The following is a 17,774-nucleotide window of genomic DNA, read 5'->3' on the forward strand; positions in this document are numbered from 1 at the left end:
GGAGTCTCATTCCAGAAATACGGGCAAAGCGAAAAAAGAGATGAGCTGTAGATCAAGGGGAGGGAAGGATGAGAAGACTCACTTCATAACATCATCGATTGGCATTCCAAGCAGACGTGCGCGAGGACTACAGAGCACATTGACCTACCTACAACCCCCATCCTTCCCACTCCTCGCAATCTCAAAGTAGTGCGCAGCATTCTTTGAGGAGTTGTCGCCTTGACACTTAAGAACGCACACACACACACACACACACACACACACACACACACGCAACCGCTTCAGTTTTCGACCCGGATCTTTTTGAAATGATATCCAACGTGCACAGACCACCGGCAGCGGAGCCCACGCACACCCGCGAGCCGCCGCTGACCCCCACCCTCCTCCCTCGTGCCGGAAGGCCCGATGCTAAATCGAGCCTTAAATTTGTCGTTCGATGTTTTTTTTTCGTTCTTCGTTTACAGTTGTAAGCCGCAGATGCCGTTGCACCCCGCCACCGTGCACCATCAAAGAGGCACGCACGCATACACACACACAAACGCGAGTAGTTCTCTCTCTGTGCCTCCTCTCTCTCTCTGGCACCCGCCTCGCCCCCCACACAAAAACAACAACGAAAAGGGCTACACTGCGGTAACACACACGCACTCTCTCTCTCTGAAAAACCAAGTAAAAAAAGCCAATAAAAACACGAGAGAGAGACGCATCCACATACACAAGGGACAGGAGGAGAAGAGTATGTGGAAGAAAGGAAGACCATACACACACACCTCTCAAAGCCGATCAAGGCTCCCCCCCGAAACAAAAAAAGAAGAGCAAGCGATTCGTTGACGGCGCTGCTTCTGCAGGCACGGTTACCACCAGCGCACACGTCATTCCCCTCTTTCGCGCTTCGCCATACGCACAGTGCTGCGGTGCACCAGCTGCGCCTGCACCAGGGCAGGTGAGCTCTCCTCGGTGCGGAGTCGATTTGGCAGCAGGCGCCGCCACGGGCGACGGCCGAGACGCATCTCATTCGTCGAGGAGCCGACGCTACTTAGTGCATGGGTTTTGTCGCATGCTGAGTCAGTGCCGGAGGACGTGGCATTAGCGGCTTGTAAAATAGAGTTGATGTCCGCGTCGCTGCCGTCAACAATCAGATCGGCCTCAGCGCACTCCATGAAGGAAATTCGCTGCGCGTCGTAATACGCCTTGAAGCGCTCCACGAAGGCATCTTCGTTTCTCCTCGCAGTGTCGGCACCGTCGCCAGCAGCGTCACCGCCGGCGAGCGCGCCGGCTGCGGTGGCACCCTCGTCATTCTTTTTTGTGCTACTCGATTCGCCTGCTTGGGCCTTGACGTAGTCCTCTGCCTTGCTCGCACGCTCCTTGTCGTCAGTGATCCACAGGCCGCACGACTCCAATAGATTGCCCTTACGCTCGAGGCGCCGCTCGTTTGCGATACCCCGACGACGATTGCGTGTGTTTGTGTCTCGGTTGCGCTTGGTTATCTCAGCCAGTCGGTTTAAATAAGCGCTTCGGGACTCATCGCTGATGTAGTGGAAAAAAGATTCTTCGGCTTCGCGGAGGTGTGACAGGTGCTGTGAGAGCGACGACAAAGAGCCGGACGGCATCTGCGTCCCAGGGGACTGTGCTTGGGATGCAGACAACTGCGAGAAGGGCGGCGACGCGTCGTCACCAAGGAGTGGTACAGAGAACGAATCCTTAGAAGGGGAGTGTAGATTCGAGGTAGAGGCGGCAGATACGGTGTGGGGTGGCTGCTGCTGCTGCTGCGGCGGCGGCGGCTGCGCACGCAAGACGCTTCGTGGGAGAAATGGTGAAAGTGGTGAAACCACCGGCGTGGCGGCCACAGTGGATGATGTCGGCGCGATGGCAGAGCGAGTCGAGGACTGCGTCTGAGTCATGGCGTACCCGCAGGCGCTCTCCGCAGTCGCATTGACTATTGACTCCTGCGTCAGGTCTACGTGTCCGTCATCCACCACGTTCAGACCCTTTGTCGCAGGGCTAGACGAGGACGTCCCGAACGCCCGCTTTTGGTGCTTGCTCTCCTCCACACGCTGCTGCTGCATGTAGGCAGCAGTGCGCACCGGCGCCGCCGCCACACCGATGGTGCTGTACCGCTGCCGCTGGGCTTTCGACTCTTCAATCTCAGCCTCGGTCCATTGATGATAGGTCAAGTGTTGCTTTTTGTATTGACGAAGCAACCCTATCTGTCGCGGCGTTGGCACATACACACGGAGGTTGCGCGATGCCGTCGCCGGTGGCGTCGCACTGTCTTGCTCGGCAGTCGGGTCCACTGCTTCGGCACCGAGTAGAACTGGTGGAGCAACGGGTGCCTCATCGAGCACACCATCCGTGTACACCTCTGTCGGCCGCTGGCTCGCACTGGCGACACAGAACGCTAAAATCTCGTCGTCCGTTGGAATGGTGTTTGACAGCTGTGGCAGCATCACTATTTCCTCATCTTTTGAGTCATTGGAGGCATCCGATGAGGACGATCCTGGCACCACCGACTCCACCGCAAAGCACACCCAGAAGGTTTTGCCGCGCCACTCGATCGTTGAGGAAGTCACAAGAGGCTCTGCACCAGTCTTGTGTCTCGTCATCAGGTCCTCAAGCAGCATTACACGGCGCACACGCGACCAGGAGTACCGCTCAGGTGCATGGCGGTGATGGTAGCGCACAAAAAAGTTTAGAAACGACTGGTCGCCGATGCGTGCGCCTGCCTGGCTGATCTCAGCGGGGAAAAAGGCTTGGTCGGCATATTTGTGTACCGACTTCGCGTTAAGAGTAATGGTCTGGACCTCTTCCTTCGTGAGCAACATACTGAAACCCTGTGAAAAGAGTTCGAAGTGGCGGCAAGGAGGAGGAGGAGGAGGGAGGGGGAGAGCACTATATTGCAGTGATCACTCTTCTGTCAGGGTTGTTCGTGGAGAGGGCGGCGGGAGGGAGGGGAGAGGAGAGGAGAGGAGGAAGAAAAAGAGAAGGGTGACGTATAAGAGAGAGAGACATCAGTACTGATGCGAGGTCCGTCGAAGAAAAAGCGTACGATCCAGTAACGTAGAGACACTGGCCACGGAGGCGGGTGGGTACAAATTGAAATGAATACAAAAAGGGGGGAGAGGGGACCCCACCGCCCGTCTGGACTCCGTCATGGGGTCTGCATGCGATTGCCTTGACGTAGCAATCGCCATTCGATTCAGAGCAATGGCATGTGAGAATCATCGTCGAGCGTGTCAGACGTGCCGATTTGGAGGAGCGGCAAAAGAAGCAAGAATCACAAGACAGAGTCGTGGCCCCGAAAAAAAAAGGCCTAGACACGCCAGCAGGAAGGAAAGGGGGGACACACATGGAATACAAATTTTCAAAGAGCGAAGCAGAAGGCATGGGGGCCGCTATAGCCAAGAATAACTCTTTCCCCTCCCCTCGAGGGTGTGGCTCACATCATTTTCTCGGCTTTTAGATCTCATCAGTCCGCCCGGTTTGATGTGCCAGATGCGTAGTGGGCCCCCTTCTCCTCTCCATCCATGTAGTACAGGGGTGGTGGTGGTGATGAGGGAGGGGGGGGCGTGTGTATGCGTTGGAGACATTGCCGTAATTGATATGTGGATCCGGCACACACATCCATCGTGACGGCCGGATCCCTCTGGTATGGTGTCAGCCCCAAACGGGTCCAACCGACACCAAAGGGCCTCGCTGCCGTACTCAAGGGGGAGAGAGGATTGCAGATTGTTGGTCCTTTTTTTTTCCCCACCGGGTGGGTGCGAGAGCCCTGAGATAAAGTCGATGCAGCCGAGACTGTCAAGTGAGTTGAGCGTGGATAATGACAATCCCCAGACTGACCTGCAGCGTTGAGCCCATAAAAAGGTGCCCCCTTTTTTTTTCATCGTCCTCTTCGATGACAGGGACGAGACGGGGGGGAGAGACGCAATCTGCGGCGTCGTGCGAGCAGCACGCAGATGCTCGACCCTCAACAGTTTGCTTCTGCACTCGTATGCAGTGGCACCTTCTCTTTTCAATGCCCCCTTTTCTCTCTCTCCTCACTCCCCAAAAAGAAAGGGATGGAGAAACGAGGCGACATGAAAGTGAGGGAAAGGGATGCGTCAACCTATCGTTTTTTTTTGGGGGGGGGTGGAGGGGGGGGGAGGGGGGAGGGGGTTGTCGCACGCCTGCAAGGAGACGCGCTGCTCCCCCCCTCCCCGTTCAAGCACAACTATCTCCCCTTACCACCTTTTCTCCGCGCATTTATTATTGCTTGTTTGTTCTGACCCATGTATGATGGTGTGATGTACGCGTCGTTTTTTTGATGTTTTTGGCGTATATATTGTGCGCAAGGGGGGAGGTACGGAGGGGGAAAAGGGAGGGGAACTGTCCTTCTATAGGTCTGGCGCACAGCTGTGCGTGTACAATCACTTACCCGCCCATCACCCAAAGAGACACACACACACATATACACATCCCTGTCAGGTCTGGCCTACGGAGCTGCAAAGACCGGCGAGGGGATAAGATCAACACATATATATACATATTTATGTGTATGTTTGTCTGCGTGTCACTTGATGTATCTACGCCTTCTTGATGTGTTCGAGTTTTTTCTTTCTAGTTATCCACTCGATGTACACACATACACACACACACACACACACACAAAGGGACACAGAGAGTTGTAGATATATATATATATAGTCTGTGCGTGCGTGCGTGCAGATGTATGGACAAGCGGCAGGACAGATACATCAACAAACACCCCGCCGTCACATATTGGCAAACACTGCAAAAACACACAGACACACAGAAGTCGAGAAAAGGGAAGAAAACAAAATAAAACATAGAAAAAAAGGGGGGTGCAGTGGGCCATCATCCTTCCCTTTATTTTAGGGAAAAGACACAGGCTGGGCATTGCAATGAGAGTTTATGAGTGGAGAGAGTAGACGTACATTCGGGTGAAAGATGATCCAGCAGAAAAAGAGAGCAAGGGGGGAGGGAGGGAGGGAGGGGAGGGAAGATGCAGGAAAGGGAAATAGGCGGATGTGAAGGGGGAGGGGGGGGGGCGGGGGGCGGGAACGGAAGGGGGCCAGCGTAGAAGCAGTTGTCCAAATCGAAAACGTGCGAGAGATGAAAAGATATACTTCGTGAGAACAACAAGCAGATAAAACGATTTAAAGGAGCAGAAAACAAAAGACGTGAAACAGGGCCAGGGCCATATTGGAATGAACACGAAAAAACAAAAAGAAACCCTGAAAAAAAAAAGAAAAAATGACCAACATGGATTGCCTGAGGGAAGTTTTTCCTTCGCAAAACTCCCTCTCTTCCCTTCACCCTAGCCCCGCCCCCCCCCCGCCCCTTCCAAACACCAATTTTGTTATATTATATATATATAAATATATATATAATATGTGTGTCTGTCTGTCTGTCTGTACCGGAGCGCGCATCGTTACCTCACCTAACCCACTCCCTTCGTCCTTCTACACACACACACACACACGCACGCACGCACGCACCAGCACACTGAGAGAGAAAAGTGGGCAGTGAAAAAAAAAATGAGGCCGAAACACCACCTATGTGTTGACAAGCATGTCAAAAAACAAGAGTGCAGGAGGACGTGGACGGCACGAAACACACGGCCTCTGGCACACTGCGCTTCAGCAAGCGAGTAGGATGTTGGGGCTTAGTGCCTGAGCCCCCCTATATAGAAGGCTTCGCACACTACTACTGCTCCACCGTCCTCCCAAACCCCACACCCCCATCCCACTCTCTTCAGGCTCTAATGACGTTTTTCTCCCTTCGTTTTTTTTTTTGGACACAGTAGTGTCCTGCCTGTAGGGGGGAGGGGATCGGGCACATCTGCAAATGAAAATACGTGCGCAACTTGACACACACACACACACACACAGCGGCAAATAGAAAACGGCAAATAAAAATAATTAATAAACATCAGCGAGGCGAGATAACGGAAAGCGACAAAAAAGGGGGGGAGGGAGACACAGCGGAACAGAAACGCCCAAAGAAGCAAAAAAAAAAAGAGGATGACACCAGCGCGCACAGAACATGTACACCGCGCGGAGCCGAGACCTCTCACGGCCCTCTCCCCCCCCCCCCCTTCACCGCTCAACTTTACGATCCCCTCACGCCCTTTCATGTGAAAGTGCTTGGGGGGGGGGAGGGGGAGGGGGGGGGGGGAGACATGCGAGAGGGACACAGCAACAACTCGTCGGCGAGCGTTGAATCAGGGACATGACCCCAGCGGATTCAGCGCAGGAAATGCGCCGTTTTCTTTGCCAGAGAAAAAAAAAGGGAGGGTGTACGGGATGGGGTACAACACACAAAGGATGGTCGGTCTGTCGCTACCGCTGCGCAACAATGCGGCCATTCCGCACCTTCAGCTGGTTGTTTGTGAGCTCAAAAGCCGACGACGTCGAGTTGCGCGGATACGCCACGCCAGAGCCGGGCAGCGAATTGGACTGACGGACAGACCTTCTCCTGGTGTCGTCGGAAGTCTTCACTGAAGAGGGCGTCCGCCCGCTGAAGCGCGCGACGGTGTCAACGACATCGTGGAAAAAAAGTACCATCACAGACACGTTGTCCATGCTGCCGCGATCCACGGCGAACTCGGCGAGCTTCTGACAGCAGTTGTTCAGCACGCGCTGCACAACGTCAGAGGATGGGCGCGGCTTCAAACCAGAGCAGATTTTGGGGTCGCAAACGTCTGGTGTGTAGCAAAGAAAGTCTCGTACGAACTCTGTGGCCTCCTCGTTGCTAAGCACGTCCCACAGCCCATCACAGGCGAGTAGCAAAAAGGCGGAGGCGTCCGTCAGGTGCAGCTGTCTGACATCTGCAATGTTGCTCACCATCAAATCTCGATTCGAGATGAAGCGGCAGTTTTGCGACAAGGACGGCAGCTCCGCTAACCCACCTGTATCGCTATCGCGGAAGGTGCCCAACGAAAAATCTGCCGACAGCCTCTCCTCACCCTTCACATCGCGCGACGACGACGACGACGGTTGGAACTTAAACTCAAAGTCACCAAGGGCGCGGCTCACCGCAAGAATGCCGCAGACACGGCCAAACTGGACGAAGCCACCGCATTTAGCGATGCGGCGGGACTCGTCGGTGTTGCCCGGCTTGTGGTCCTCGCTCATCGCGATGGTAGTGTGTCCGTCATAGAGCACTGCGCGAGCATCACCGAGGCACGCTACATACAGCATCCGGCCGCAGACGGCAGCCGCAATCAGGGTCGATCCACCGTTCGCCGCGTTCGTCACTTCTTCAAGCATTTCCTCGTTTACCTCGCGGCGGCGGCCGCCGCTGTTTCCGCCCTTTTTAAGATGCCGCTGCAGCTCACTCTTCTTGGTCTGGAGTGTGTGAAAAATCTCACGGTCCGTCTGCAGAATGGACTCGACAAGCGCCAGTGCGTTGTTTTCGCCCAGAGCAGCGTGATGCAGTACATAGTGAGGAAGCCACTTCGCCCCGAGGTCAGCCACCCGCCGTCCGCAGTGACCGTCCAGAACGGCCAGAAGAGAGATGGGCTGACCATGGACGTGGGTTGCGTTGAGCTCGGCAAAGTGCGCGTCTTCCATGGTCGGACGCATCCCTTGCACACAGCCACTGCCGGCGATGAGCGATATAGGGATGGTGGCTGTCTTGCCACTGCTCAGTACCACGTTGAACTTATAGGCTGGCAGTTCACTCTCGGTGCACACATGTCCGCTGTTGGTGCGGTTGGGCGTGCGCGACGACGGCGCAGTCACTGGGACCGGCGGTGGGATCGGTCGTGCACCAGCTACCGTGGTGCCGCCGCCTCCCGCGTCCGAGAGCAACGAAAAAAGGGCCTGCGTGCTGTCAAAGAGCGCCTCAGGCTGCACCGCCTCGTTGCGCTTTTGCCGAGCGCTGTAGTCCGGATGCCCAGACCCGACGCTGTAGAAAGTATTCCGCACCTCGGGTCCGTTCCTACGATCGACACACCCGGGGTTGTCCACCCTGTCTGGGGCGGTGGCGTTGCGCTGCGTGACCGCTGCCGAAACTCCTACACCTGCTCCGCCTTTCACGCGCCGGCGGGCTCCGTTCAGGGCGGAGTGGCCGTTGCCAGGGCCAAACGCAGCGGCAGCGGCGGCCCCCGAGTCAGATGGCCCGCCAGCGGACGCGAGCCCAGCGTCGCTGCCGCCGTTGCCGTTCAGCCATAACGGGTGCAGCATTCGAGGGTCAGCGCTGGCGACCTGGCCGGTCCCCGGGCCGCTGCTTCGGTGTGCACCGCCTCGTTTGCCGTGGCGACCGACCACACGCAGCTGCTCCGTCACCGGCCGCGGCGAGTAGCTGGGAGGTATAAGGGTCGATGACATTGGGGGTGCGCTGAGTACCTCGCGCAGTGGCTCCCCTTCACCGCGAAGTTCATGCACAGTCCCACTGGCCGTCGTATTATGCAACCCACTGAGGGGGTCACTGCCGGGTGCCCCGCGTTGTTCGGTCGAGAGTCTGGAAGGAGGACTGCGCAGCCCGCTCAGGTCCCCGCCATGAATGCCCTCGCGAAGCGGACGCAGCCTGGGCAGGACGTCCTTCACGCCCTCGGTTGCGCGTGGTAAAGACGAAGCGCGTGGGCGGTCCACGCCAGAGATGCCGGACGGTGTGGCGTCGCTGCTCTTAGCAACGACGGCGGTGTCACGGCGGGTCGAGGTGTAGCCGTTGCTGCCGCCACCAGCGTCTCTGTTTTTCTGCTGTGTTCGTGCAGATGAAGGGATTGGATCTGATACCGTGAGGCGCATGTTCTCTTTGACATAACTATCACCTCCCCTTGCAATCGGTGGTGGTGTACGCGTCCCGTTGCTACTCAGGTGCTGAAGCTTGCTGTACCTCGTCGGCGTTGTGGCTTGTGCGCTGTTATAGCGCTGTGTTACACTGGAGCTGGGGATGGAGGCAACACAGTTCGCACGGCTTGGCCTTCTAGACACTGAGCCAGCCGCAAAAGCACCACTCACACCGCTGTGACGCTGCTTGCCGGCACCGCTGATGTTAGATGGTGAGATGACCGTCGCGTTACTCGGCCCAAAGACGGGCATGTCGTAGCATTGAGAAAGCTGATGGGCGCGATTCGCGGCTGGTGACAGCTCCGTCGGAGGTGGGTGGCTCGACAAATCCCGCGCGGCTCTTCGAAAGGGGGCACCACCACCCTCACTGACGACGCCGTGGCCGTTCACCTTTCGACCTTTCCGGAGCATCCCTTTTTTTTTTCTCCCTTACCCCTCCCGTAGAAAAAAAAAGACCCACACAGCGCGTGATCCACACCGATACAGGCACAAACAAGGGAGTCCACACACGTCCCCCTAAAATGGGCAAAGAAAGAAAGAAAGAGGGTCACTGACGGTGTGCGTGAATTCACGCTGCGGCAAAAAAAAAAACACACAAGGGAGCGGGGGTAAAAGTGGCAGTGGGGGAGGGGGTGGGTGGGGGGCGGCGGCGGCACTAACACTGTGAACCCCCCCGCCTGCGCACCGACGCAAAGCGAAGAGCGCAATCACTGGAGGGAGGAGGGGAAAAATGTTTCTGCACTCTCCTTTTTTTTTATTTCCCTGGTTCTAAAACACTCTACCACAGTCCCCTCACACACACACACACACACACACACACACACACACACAGGCAGGCAGGCAGGCGGGCAGACAGGCACACACACACACACTTGCGCACCTGTGTATCTGTGTATAGGTATAGATGTAATGTGCGAATCTGTATCAATTCAAAAAAAAAGACGCAAACTAGGCGAAGTAATGAACAACGCGGTGGCTTTGATGGCGGCCGTTCTCACGTCAAACTGCACTATAATATGCAGGAGAGGGATGTCCGCACGCGTGTATGGGCTGTGGAGATGGGGGGAGGGGGAGGGGGAGGGGGGCGAAAAAAAAAAAAACAAGGAAGGCAGCTAAATCGAAAAGGGCGGCGGGTGAGAAACTGTGTACCCTCGCAAGTTGCTCACTGTGAAACACACTTCAAGGAGGAGGCGCTCCCCACTCCAAACAGCAACACCAGCAATGAAAAGAAACAGCAAAGATAGAGGAAAGGGGTGGACGGCAAATACAAAGGTACGCAGGTAGCTAAACGGGGGTCACAAAAAACAACAACAACCAGGACATGACAGCAAACAAGATGAGAAACACCCTCCCCTCCCCCGGAAAAAAAAAAAGATGGAGAGAGAGAGAGAGAAAATAAAGTGATGCAAGTATTCCCTGCACCACTTTGACACACACACAGACACACACACAGCGACAGCCTACAGCAAGAGGGAGAAGAAGAGTAACAGTGTTTGACAACACCCAAAAGACGGGCAAGAAACCTGTGAGCAATGTGGACCAGGAGAGCGAGCGTGCAGAAAGGATGGGCAGTGGCGGGGGAACACGCACACACACAGAGAGAGAGAGAGAGATGAATGAAAGTACGAGTGGAACCGGGGGAGTGGGGGGAAGAAGGCGTAACAAAGAACAAAAAAGGGTGGTGGTGGCAGCGAGTGAAGCCAAGTTCAGTCAGACATACAAGCGTTTCTGTTGAGGGGGCGAGGGGGTGGTGGTGGTGGTGGGGGTGGACGGGGCAAACGCCTGCTTGAAAGGCGCTTGCTCGCACACAACCGCAGCAAAACAGCGGCGACAAGGATTGAAATCAGTAAAGCGGCGAAGAAAAAAAAAAGCGTGCGTGTGCGTGTCTGTGTAAAAAAAAAAAGAAAATCTTTCAGCGTAGAGTTGAAGCACGCACACAGGACACCCCAACCACCACTCCTCCCCGGTTACTAAAGTGTCGCCTGCTTTATGTTTTCTCTCCTTACCTCTTCGTCTGCGGCAGTATGTGTGCCTGTTATGTCTCTGTCCGTGCGTCGGTGTAATCGATCACCAAGGTGAAGAGAAAGAGAGAGAGAAGCGCGTGTATAAAGGTAACAGAAAAAGCATGTCAGCTCCGCTGCACACACCTGAAAAGACAAACAAAATGTGCGCGTGTTTGTCGTGTCTGCACAGAGAGCCCCACGAATAAAAAAATAGCGTGAGCACTGAGTTGGCGGAGGAAGAGAAGTGTTAGGGAATGAGTCGAAGAAGCAAGCGGGCGGACAGGACAGGACGGAACCGCGCTTGTGTTGTCCAACGCCGGTCGTCGATTACTTGCTCTTGAGTGTAATTTTCTGTGCTCTGTTACGCAAACCGGTTTCCCTGCGTGTTCACACAACAGCAGCTTCAAGTGGTGAGTGGCCTTCCTCACACACTCACCAGGGCGTTGCTGATATCGCTGTGCCTTGCTGTTGTTATATGATGCAACTGACCGCTTCCTTTTGGAACTGGGAGGAGGGAGAGTAGTGAGAAGAAAGCGAATCACCGCGCCCGCGATGGGGGCCATGAAAAAAAAAAAGAGGTATAAGGTACACGATCATAGGCGATTGTCATGACCCGTGACAGAATTCCAAGTGGGGGAAGCAGTGAGAGGAAGAGGAAGTTAGAAGGCAAGTCTCTGAGGTGTTTTGGTGGGCATGCACTCTTACGCCTACCACTTCATTGAAGTGATAAAAAGACGAGAGGCGGCGGCGGCGGCGGGGAGGAGGAGCGAGGGAGCCACTGCGCACATGCCTCCTACGCGCTCCCTCCCTCCCCTCCCCTCCCCCGCGGAGGAAAAAATGTCAACTCCGACGATCGTCGAAGACACTTTTGATTGGTGAGGAAGCTGAGAGTCAAATGACACACACAGCCCCCCCCCCCCGCCCACCCCCCCGCTGAAGTCTTCAATGAGTAGTCGTAGCACGCATATCCCATCACATGCGAAGCTTTGTTTTATATTTTTTTGATGCGCGTCTGTGGGATTGGGGAAGAAGGGGGAGGAGGAGAAGGGGGAGGGGGAGGGGTCAAGATAAATATGGGGGTACATGACGATAAGTTTGCACCTCAGAGGTGTTACAGCCGCCAGCGAAGGTGCCATCTGTGTGTGTGTGTGTGTCGACGTTGCGATATCTGAATGAAGCCGGAACAACAACGTCGGCGACGACGACGACGACGTTATTCCCCCTACTTTTCTCCTCCCTAACGTAACCCTCATTTCCCACTCGTATTCCGGATAAGCTGGAATAAAACATGAGGGAGAAAAACAACAACACACACTGTTCACACTGGGGGAGAGAGGGGCCGGGGGCCGGGGGCGAGAAACCGCAGGATCAGTCAGGTGCGCGCATGCGCATGCAAACAAAGGTGCTGGGAGTCTCTCTTCCCCCCTCCCCCCTCCTCCTCCTCCTCCTCCTCCGGCGAGAAACGCTGCACATGTGAAGCGTGTGGATCATTTCTGCGTAGCCTTACTCGGCAGATTTAAGTTTGCTCTTGCCGAACCCGCGCGACACCTTAGGGTGCACCTCCTCGGGCGGCGAGCTCTGCAACAACCCTTTCCGCGTCAACTCCGCCCGTACCACCGTTGAGAGGGCAAAGAAGGCAACAAGGCCAAAGAAAACATCCCGCTTGTTGGCCACACAGAAGTTGTAAAGGCGCGCCCTCCAGCTAAGTAGGGGTGGTGCGCCAGCCATGTTTTGTGGTGACGACTGGAAAAAAAAAGCTGAAGGGGTGGGGTGGGGCGCACAGGTGCGTATATCAGCAAATGTTCTGAGGGAAACGAATACGTTTCACGGCAAAAAAAAAAAAGAGAGAGGGAGGAGATGAGATGAGATGAGAAGGTGTCGGGTGAGATGTGACCTCTTCGCCACACGAACGCGCGCACGCATGTGCAAACAGGGGGGGAGGGGTCAACCAACCTGCCCCCCCCCTTCCCTTAGTCCTGCTACCTGTTTCCTTCGCAAGTATGCACACATGGAGGTGTGAGCGACTCGGTTCATGGTCAATTTTACCTTCATACCTTTGGGGAGAAAAGAGGGGGCCCTAAAACTGAGAAACGCGGGCGGGGAGAAGACAAGACCCAGAGTAGGCACAGGAGAAGCACTCTATCCATTGTGTTTTTCATGGTTTGCCGCCGCCCCTACCTTCCACCTGTGATCGCCAGACAAATAAGAGTCGAATGGAAACAGATTGAAGTAAGGCGCCTAATGGCCAATTAGCACAGACACTCCCCGATCACTTTGAGATACAGAACAACAAAAGATGCGCGAACGAGACACACACAGACACACACACACACACACATCAGAGTGCGTGCCACTTCGCCACGTTACTCCCGTATGTCCTCCCCGGAGAACGGCGGCGAGTACACCACATGATTGCACGACTTATCTGTTGAACCCCCCCCGTACGTAAGAATCATTAACGCTCCCCATCAACACCGCTTGTCACCCCCGCCGCCCCCCCCTGCTTTCGCCAGCAATATCATCGAGCGCTCAGTCCTTCTCTGCGGATTTCTCGATTGCGATCTCCTCCTCGATGGAGCACATCTAAAGGCATTTTTTGCATTGGTCAATTGAGGTTGGCATCACAGCGCTCGCTCTGACGACGAAGTATTTTTTTGGGGGAGGGGAGGGAGACAACACGAAACGCGACCGCAACAGCAGACAGGAAGCGCTCCTGCAAAAAGCGCGCCGCGCATACACCCTCGCGCACGGAACGCAGACACCGCAGTCACACACAACAGCTTGCAGGCGCCACCGCCCCCCCCCATGCAACGCGCCCCCTGTCAATCATCCACAGCGCCACCCAGTAGCCTACCTTTCTGTATCTCGCCACTTCTACTACGTCAACAGCCGCTATCGACCCCCACACCACCCACCCACATAGTCCACATGATGCACAGCATCACGAGTACAAGAGGGGTGCGGGGGGAGAGCAACGTAGACAAGAATGGGGAAGAAGACGTTAGCCACGCTGGGCGCCGATAGCGGAGATGCAGCGATACCGACCATCGCAGTGACGGTGGTAGTAGTACACCAAGATGCCTACAAAGACACAAATAGACGCAGACATCCACCACAATCACCACCACCACCAGCACCCGTAGCGCTTGCCCGGGCACGAGTGCGACTGCTTGCAGGTCATCCATTTCTCTATCGTATCACCACCACCCTCTTGGATTCTACACGTCTGTGCTTGCTTGAGCACTCTCTCATTTTCGAAGCCGCACCGCTCTTCTCCTCCCTTCTCCCTCCCTCCCTCCCTCCGCAAAAAAAAAAGGGTGGGCAGATGATGCGCAAGGAACGTGCGTATGCGAGAGCGACGGTCGTATCGGGGCGGTCATGCATCAGGGCATTCCACCACCCATGGTGCCGCCGCCTCCATCACCTCGACAGTCAACGGGGGCACAAACACAGGCAAGCACAGCAACAGGTCAGCATCTAGCCCTCCTAACTACATCGCAGGAGCATTGGTGATGTTTCTCCCCTCGCACTACACTACTCGCCCCAAGCTCCCTCCCCCATGTCTCCCTCCGCGTGGCGCTTCACCGCGTAACCTCGCCTCAACAACGGCGCCCGACAGCAACGTCAACATCTTTCCGGAGGAAACACGAAAGACAGCCGCCGATGGAGCGAGAGCGAGGCAGTGTGTGGTCACGGGCAGCAGCGAAAGGGACATGAGAGAAAGGAAGAAGCAGGCAGGTAAATGAAAGGGGATCAACGGCTCAGCCACGATGACTCTATACGGAAGGCACACCCCGCCAAGCATCGCGAGTGCGTGCACACACGTATAGGGGGGAAAGGGGGAGGGAAAGACGAGGAGGATCCAGCGTGGAAGAAAACATCACAAAGGCACAGCGCTTCAACGGCGACACCCCCCCCTCCATTTCCCGTGATCCCCACCACCACCACCACCACCCCCTCCGCCCCCGCACTCCCGCAATCATCTCCCGCCTCTTATCCCGCACGCAAACAAACGCACACGCACAGTCATCTCGCCCTCCCTAATTCATTGAAGCATCACAGAAACGCCTCACAGATGTGTGCAAAGCGTGCGGACACACAACGACTCAAAGAAAGGCTTCACTACGCCTGCAGGTGTCCGCTCCCTCACCGACTCTCTCCTCAACACGCCCGTGCCCATACCAACGCCGCTGCTCCGCCCCACCAGCGGCTAGTCCCCTTCCCCCGTCAGCAACACCCACACACACACACACGCACGCGACACACACACACACACAGACCTCGCCCCGCTTGCACGCAAGGGGGGAGAGAGCGGGTGAGCGTGCAGCTGAGTGTGCGGGTGCGTGGGACAGCTACATGTCGTATCATGTGAAATATACCTGAGATCAAACTGACGTGCAAATAGTGGTGTGTCATCATGGGAGGAAGGAAGGACAACCGATACACGCACACACACACAAAGTGTGGCAAGAGAAGTGACCCGCACATCAAGTGCGAAAGAAGAAAGAGGCGGCAGCAGTAAAAAAAAGGCAGTGGCCATTCGCCCTCCGCTCCACCGGCCGCGCGCCCCCATTCACGCACCCCACCAACACCGCTTGTCACCCCCGCCGCCCCCCCCTGCTTTCGCCAGCCATATCATCGAGCGCTCAGTCCTTCTCTGCGGATTTCTCGATTGCGATCTCCTCCTCGATGGAGCACATCTAAAGGCATTTTTTGCATTGGTCAATTGAGGTTGGCATCACAGCGCTCGCTCTGACGACGAAGTATTTTTTGGGGGGAGGGGAGGGAGACAACACGAAACGCGACCGCAACAGCAGACAGGAAGCGCTCCTGCAAAAAGCGCACCGCGCATACAACGTCGCGCACGGAACGCAGACACCGCAGTCACACACAACAGCTTGCAGGCGCCCCACCGCCCCCCCCCATGCAACGCGCCCCCGTCAATCATCCACAGCGCCACCCAGTAGCCTACCTTCATCTCGCCACTTCTACTACGTCAACAGCCGCTATCGACCCCCACACCACCCACCCACATAGTCCACATGATGCACAGCATCACGAGTACAAGAGGGGTGGCGGGGGGAGAGCAACGTAGACAAGAATGGGGAAGAAGACGTTAGCCACGCTGGGCGCCGATAGCGGAGATGCAGCGATACCGACCATCGCAGTGACGGTGGTAGTAGTACACCAAGATGCCTACAAAGACACAAATAGACGCAGACATCCACCACAATCACCACCACCACCAGCACCCGTAGCGCTTGCCCGGGCACGAGTGCGACTGCTTGCAGGTCATCCATTTCTCTATCGTATCACCACCACCCTCTTGGATTCTACACGTCTGTGCTTGCTTGAGCACTCTCTCATTTTCGAAGCCGCACCGCTCTTCTCCTCCCTTCTCCCTCCCTCCGCAAAAAAAAGGGTGGGCAGATGATGCGCAAGGAACGTGCGTATGCGAGAACGACGGTCGTATCGGGGCGGTCATGCATCAGGGCATTCCACCACCCATGGTGCCGCCGCCTTCATCACCTCGACAGTCAACGGGGGCACAAACACAGGCAAACACAGCAACAGGTCAGCATCTAGCCCTCCTAACTACATCGCAGGAGCATTGGTGATGTTTCTCCCCTCGCACTACACTACTCGCCCCAAGCTCCCTCCCCCATGTCTCCCTCCGCGTGGCGCTTCACCGCGTAACCTCGCCTCAACAACGGCGCCCGACAGCAACGTCAACATCTTTCCGGAGGAAACACGAAAGACAGCCGCCGATGGAGCGAGAGCGAGGCGGTGTGTGGTCACGGGCAGCAGCGAAAGGGACATGAGAGAAAGGAAGAAGCAGGCAGGTAAATGAAAGGGGATCAACGGCTCAGCCACGATGACTCTATACGGAAGGCACACCCCGCCAAGCATCGCGAGTGCGTGCACACACGTATAGGTGGGAAAGGGGGAGGGGGGAGGGGGGAGGGAAAGACGAGGAGGATCCAGCGTGGAAGAAAACATCACAAAGGCACAGCGCTTCAACGGCGACACCCCCCCCCCTCCATTTCCCGTGACCCCCACCACCGCCACCACCCCCTCCGCCCCCGCACTCCCGCAATCATCTCCCGCCTCTTATCCCACACGCTCCACCACGCACACGCACAGTCATCTCGCCCTCCCTAATTCATTGAAGCATCACAGAAACGCCTCACAGATGTGTGCAAAGCGTGCGGACACACAACGACTCAAAGAAAGGCTTCACTACGCCTGCAGGTGTCCGCTCCCTTACCAACTCTCCCCTCAACACGCCCGTGCCCATACCAACGCCGCTGCTCCGCCCCACCAGCGGCTAGTCCCCTTCCCCCGTCAGCAACACCCACACACACACACACGCACGCGACACACACACACAGAGACCTCGCCCCGCTTGCACGCAAGGGGGGAGAGAGCGGGTGAGCGTGCAGCTGAGTGTGCGGGTGCGTGGGACAGCTACATGTCGTATCATGTGAAATATACCTGAGATCAAACTGACGTGCAAATAGTGGTGTGTCGTCATGGGAGGAAGGAAGGACAACCGATACACGCACACACACACAAAGTGTGGCAAGAGAAGTGACCCGCACATCAAGTGCGAAAGAAGAAAGAGGCGGCAGCAGTAAAAAAAAAGGCAGTGGCCATTCGCCCTCCGCTCCACCGGCCGCGCGCCCCCATTCACGCACCCCACCAACACCGCTTGTCACCCCCGCCGCCCCCCCCCCTGCTTTCGCCAGCCATATCATCGAGCGCTCAGTCCTTCTCTGCGGATTTCTCGATTGTGATCTCCTCCTCGATGGAGCACATCTAAAGGCATTTTTTGCATTGGTCAATTGAGGTTGGCATCACAGCGCTCGCTCTGACGACGAAGTATTTTTTGGGGGGAAGACAACACGAAACGCGACCGCAACAGCAGACAGGAAGCGCTCCTGCAAAAAGCGCACCGCGCATACAACGTCGCGCACGG

General features: G+C 56.2%; 3 protein-coding genes across 3 annotated transcripts; all 3 read right to left on the reverse strand.

The window, feature by feature from the left end:
* Window positions 1–869: 869 nt before the first annotated feature.
* JKF63_06733 (uncharacterized protein) lies at window positions 870–2,819 on the reverse strand (the record flags this gene model as incomplete). The annotated part of the gene is made up of 1 exon (XM_067902682.1): window positions 870–2,819. The coding sequence occupies one exon, from the start codon at window positions 2,817–2,819 to the stop codon at window positions 870–872; it is 1,950 nt and encodes a 649-aa protein (XP_067758575.1).
* Window positions 2,820–6,338: 3,519 nt separating this feature from the next.
* Window positions 6,339–9,203, reverse strand: JKF63_06734 (uncharacterized protein; the record flags this gene model as incomplete). The annotated part of the gene is made up of 1 exon (XM_067902683.1): window positions 6,339–9,203. One exon carries the CDS (start codon window positions 9,201–9,203, stop codon window positions 6,339–6,341), a length of 2,865 nt encoding a protein of 954 aa, XP_067758576.1.
* Window positions 9,204–12,298: 3,095 nt separating this feature from the next.
* JKF63_06735 (uncharacterized protein) lies at window positions 12,299–12,523 on the reverse strand (the record flags this gene model as incomplete). The annotated part of the gene is made up of 1 exon (XM_067902684.1): window positions 12,299–12,523. The coding sequence occupies one exon, from the start codon at window positions 12,521–12,523 to the stop codon at window positions 12,299–12,301; it is 225 nt and encodes a 74-aa protein (XP_067758577.1).
* Between the last annotated feature and the right edge of the window lie 5,251 nt (window positions 12,524–17,774).

This window comes from Porcisia hertigi, chromosome 14 (assembly GCF_017918235.1).
Source record: "Porcisia hertigi strain C119 chromosome 14, whole genome shotgun sequence".
NCBI lineage: Eukaryota > Euglenozoa > Kinetoplastea > Trypanosomatida > Trypanosomatidae > Porcisia > Porcisia hertigi.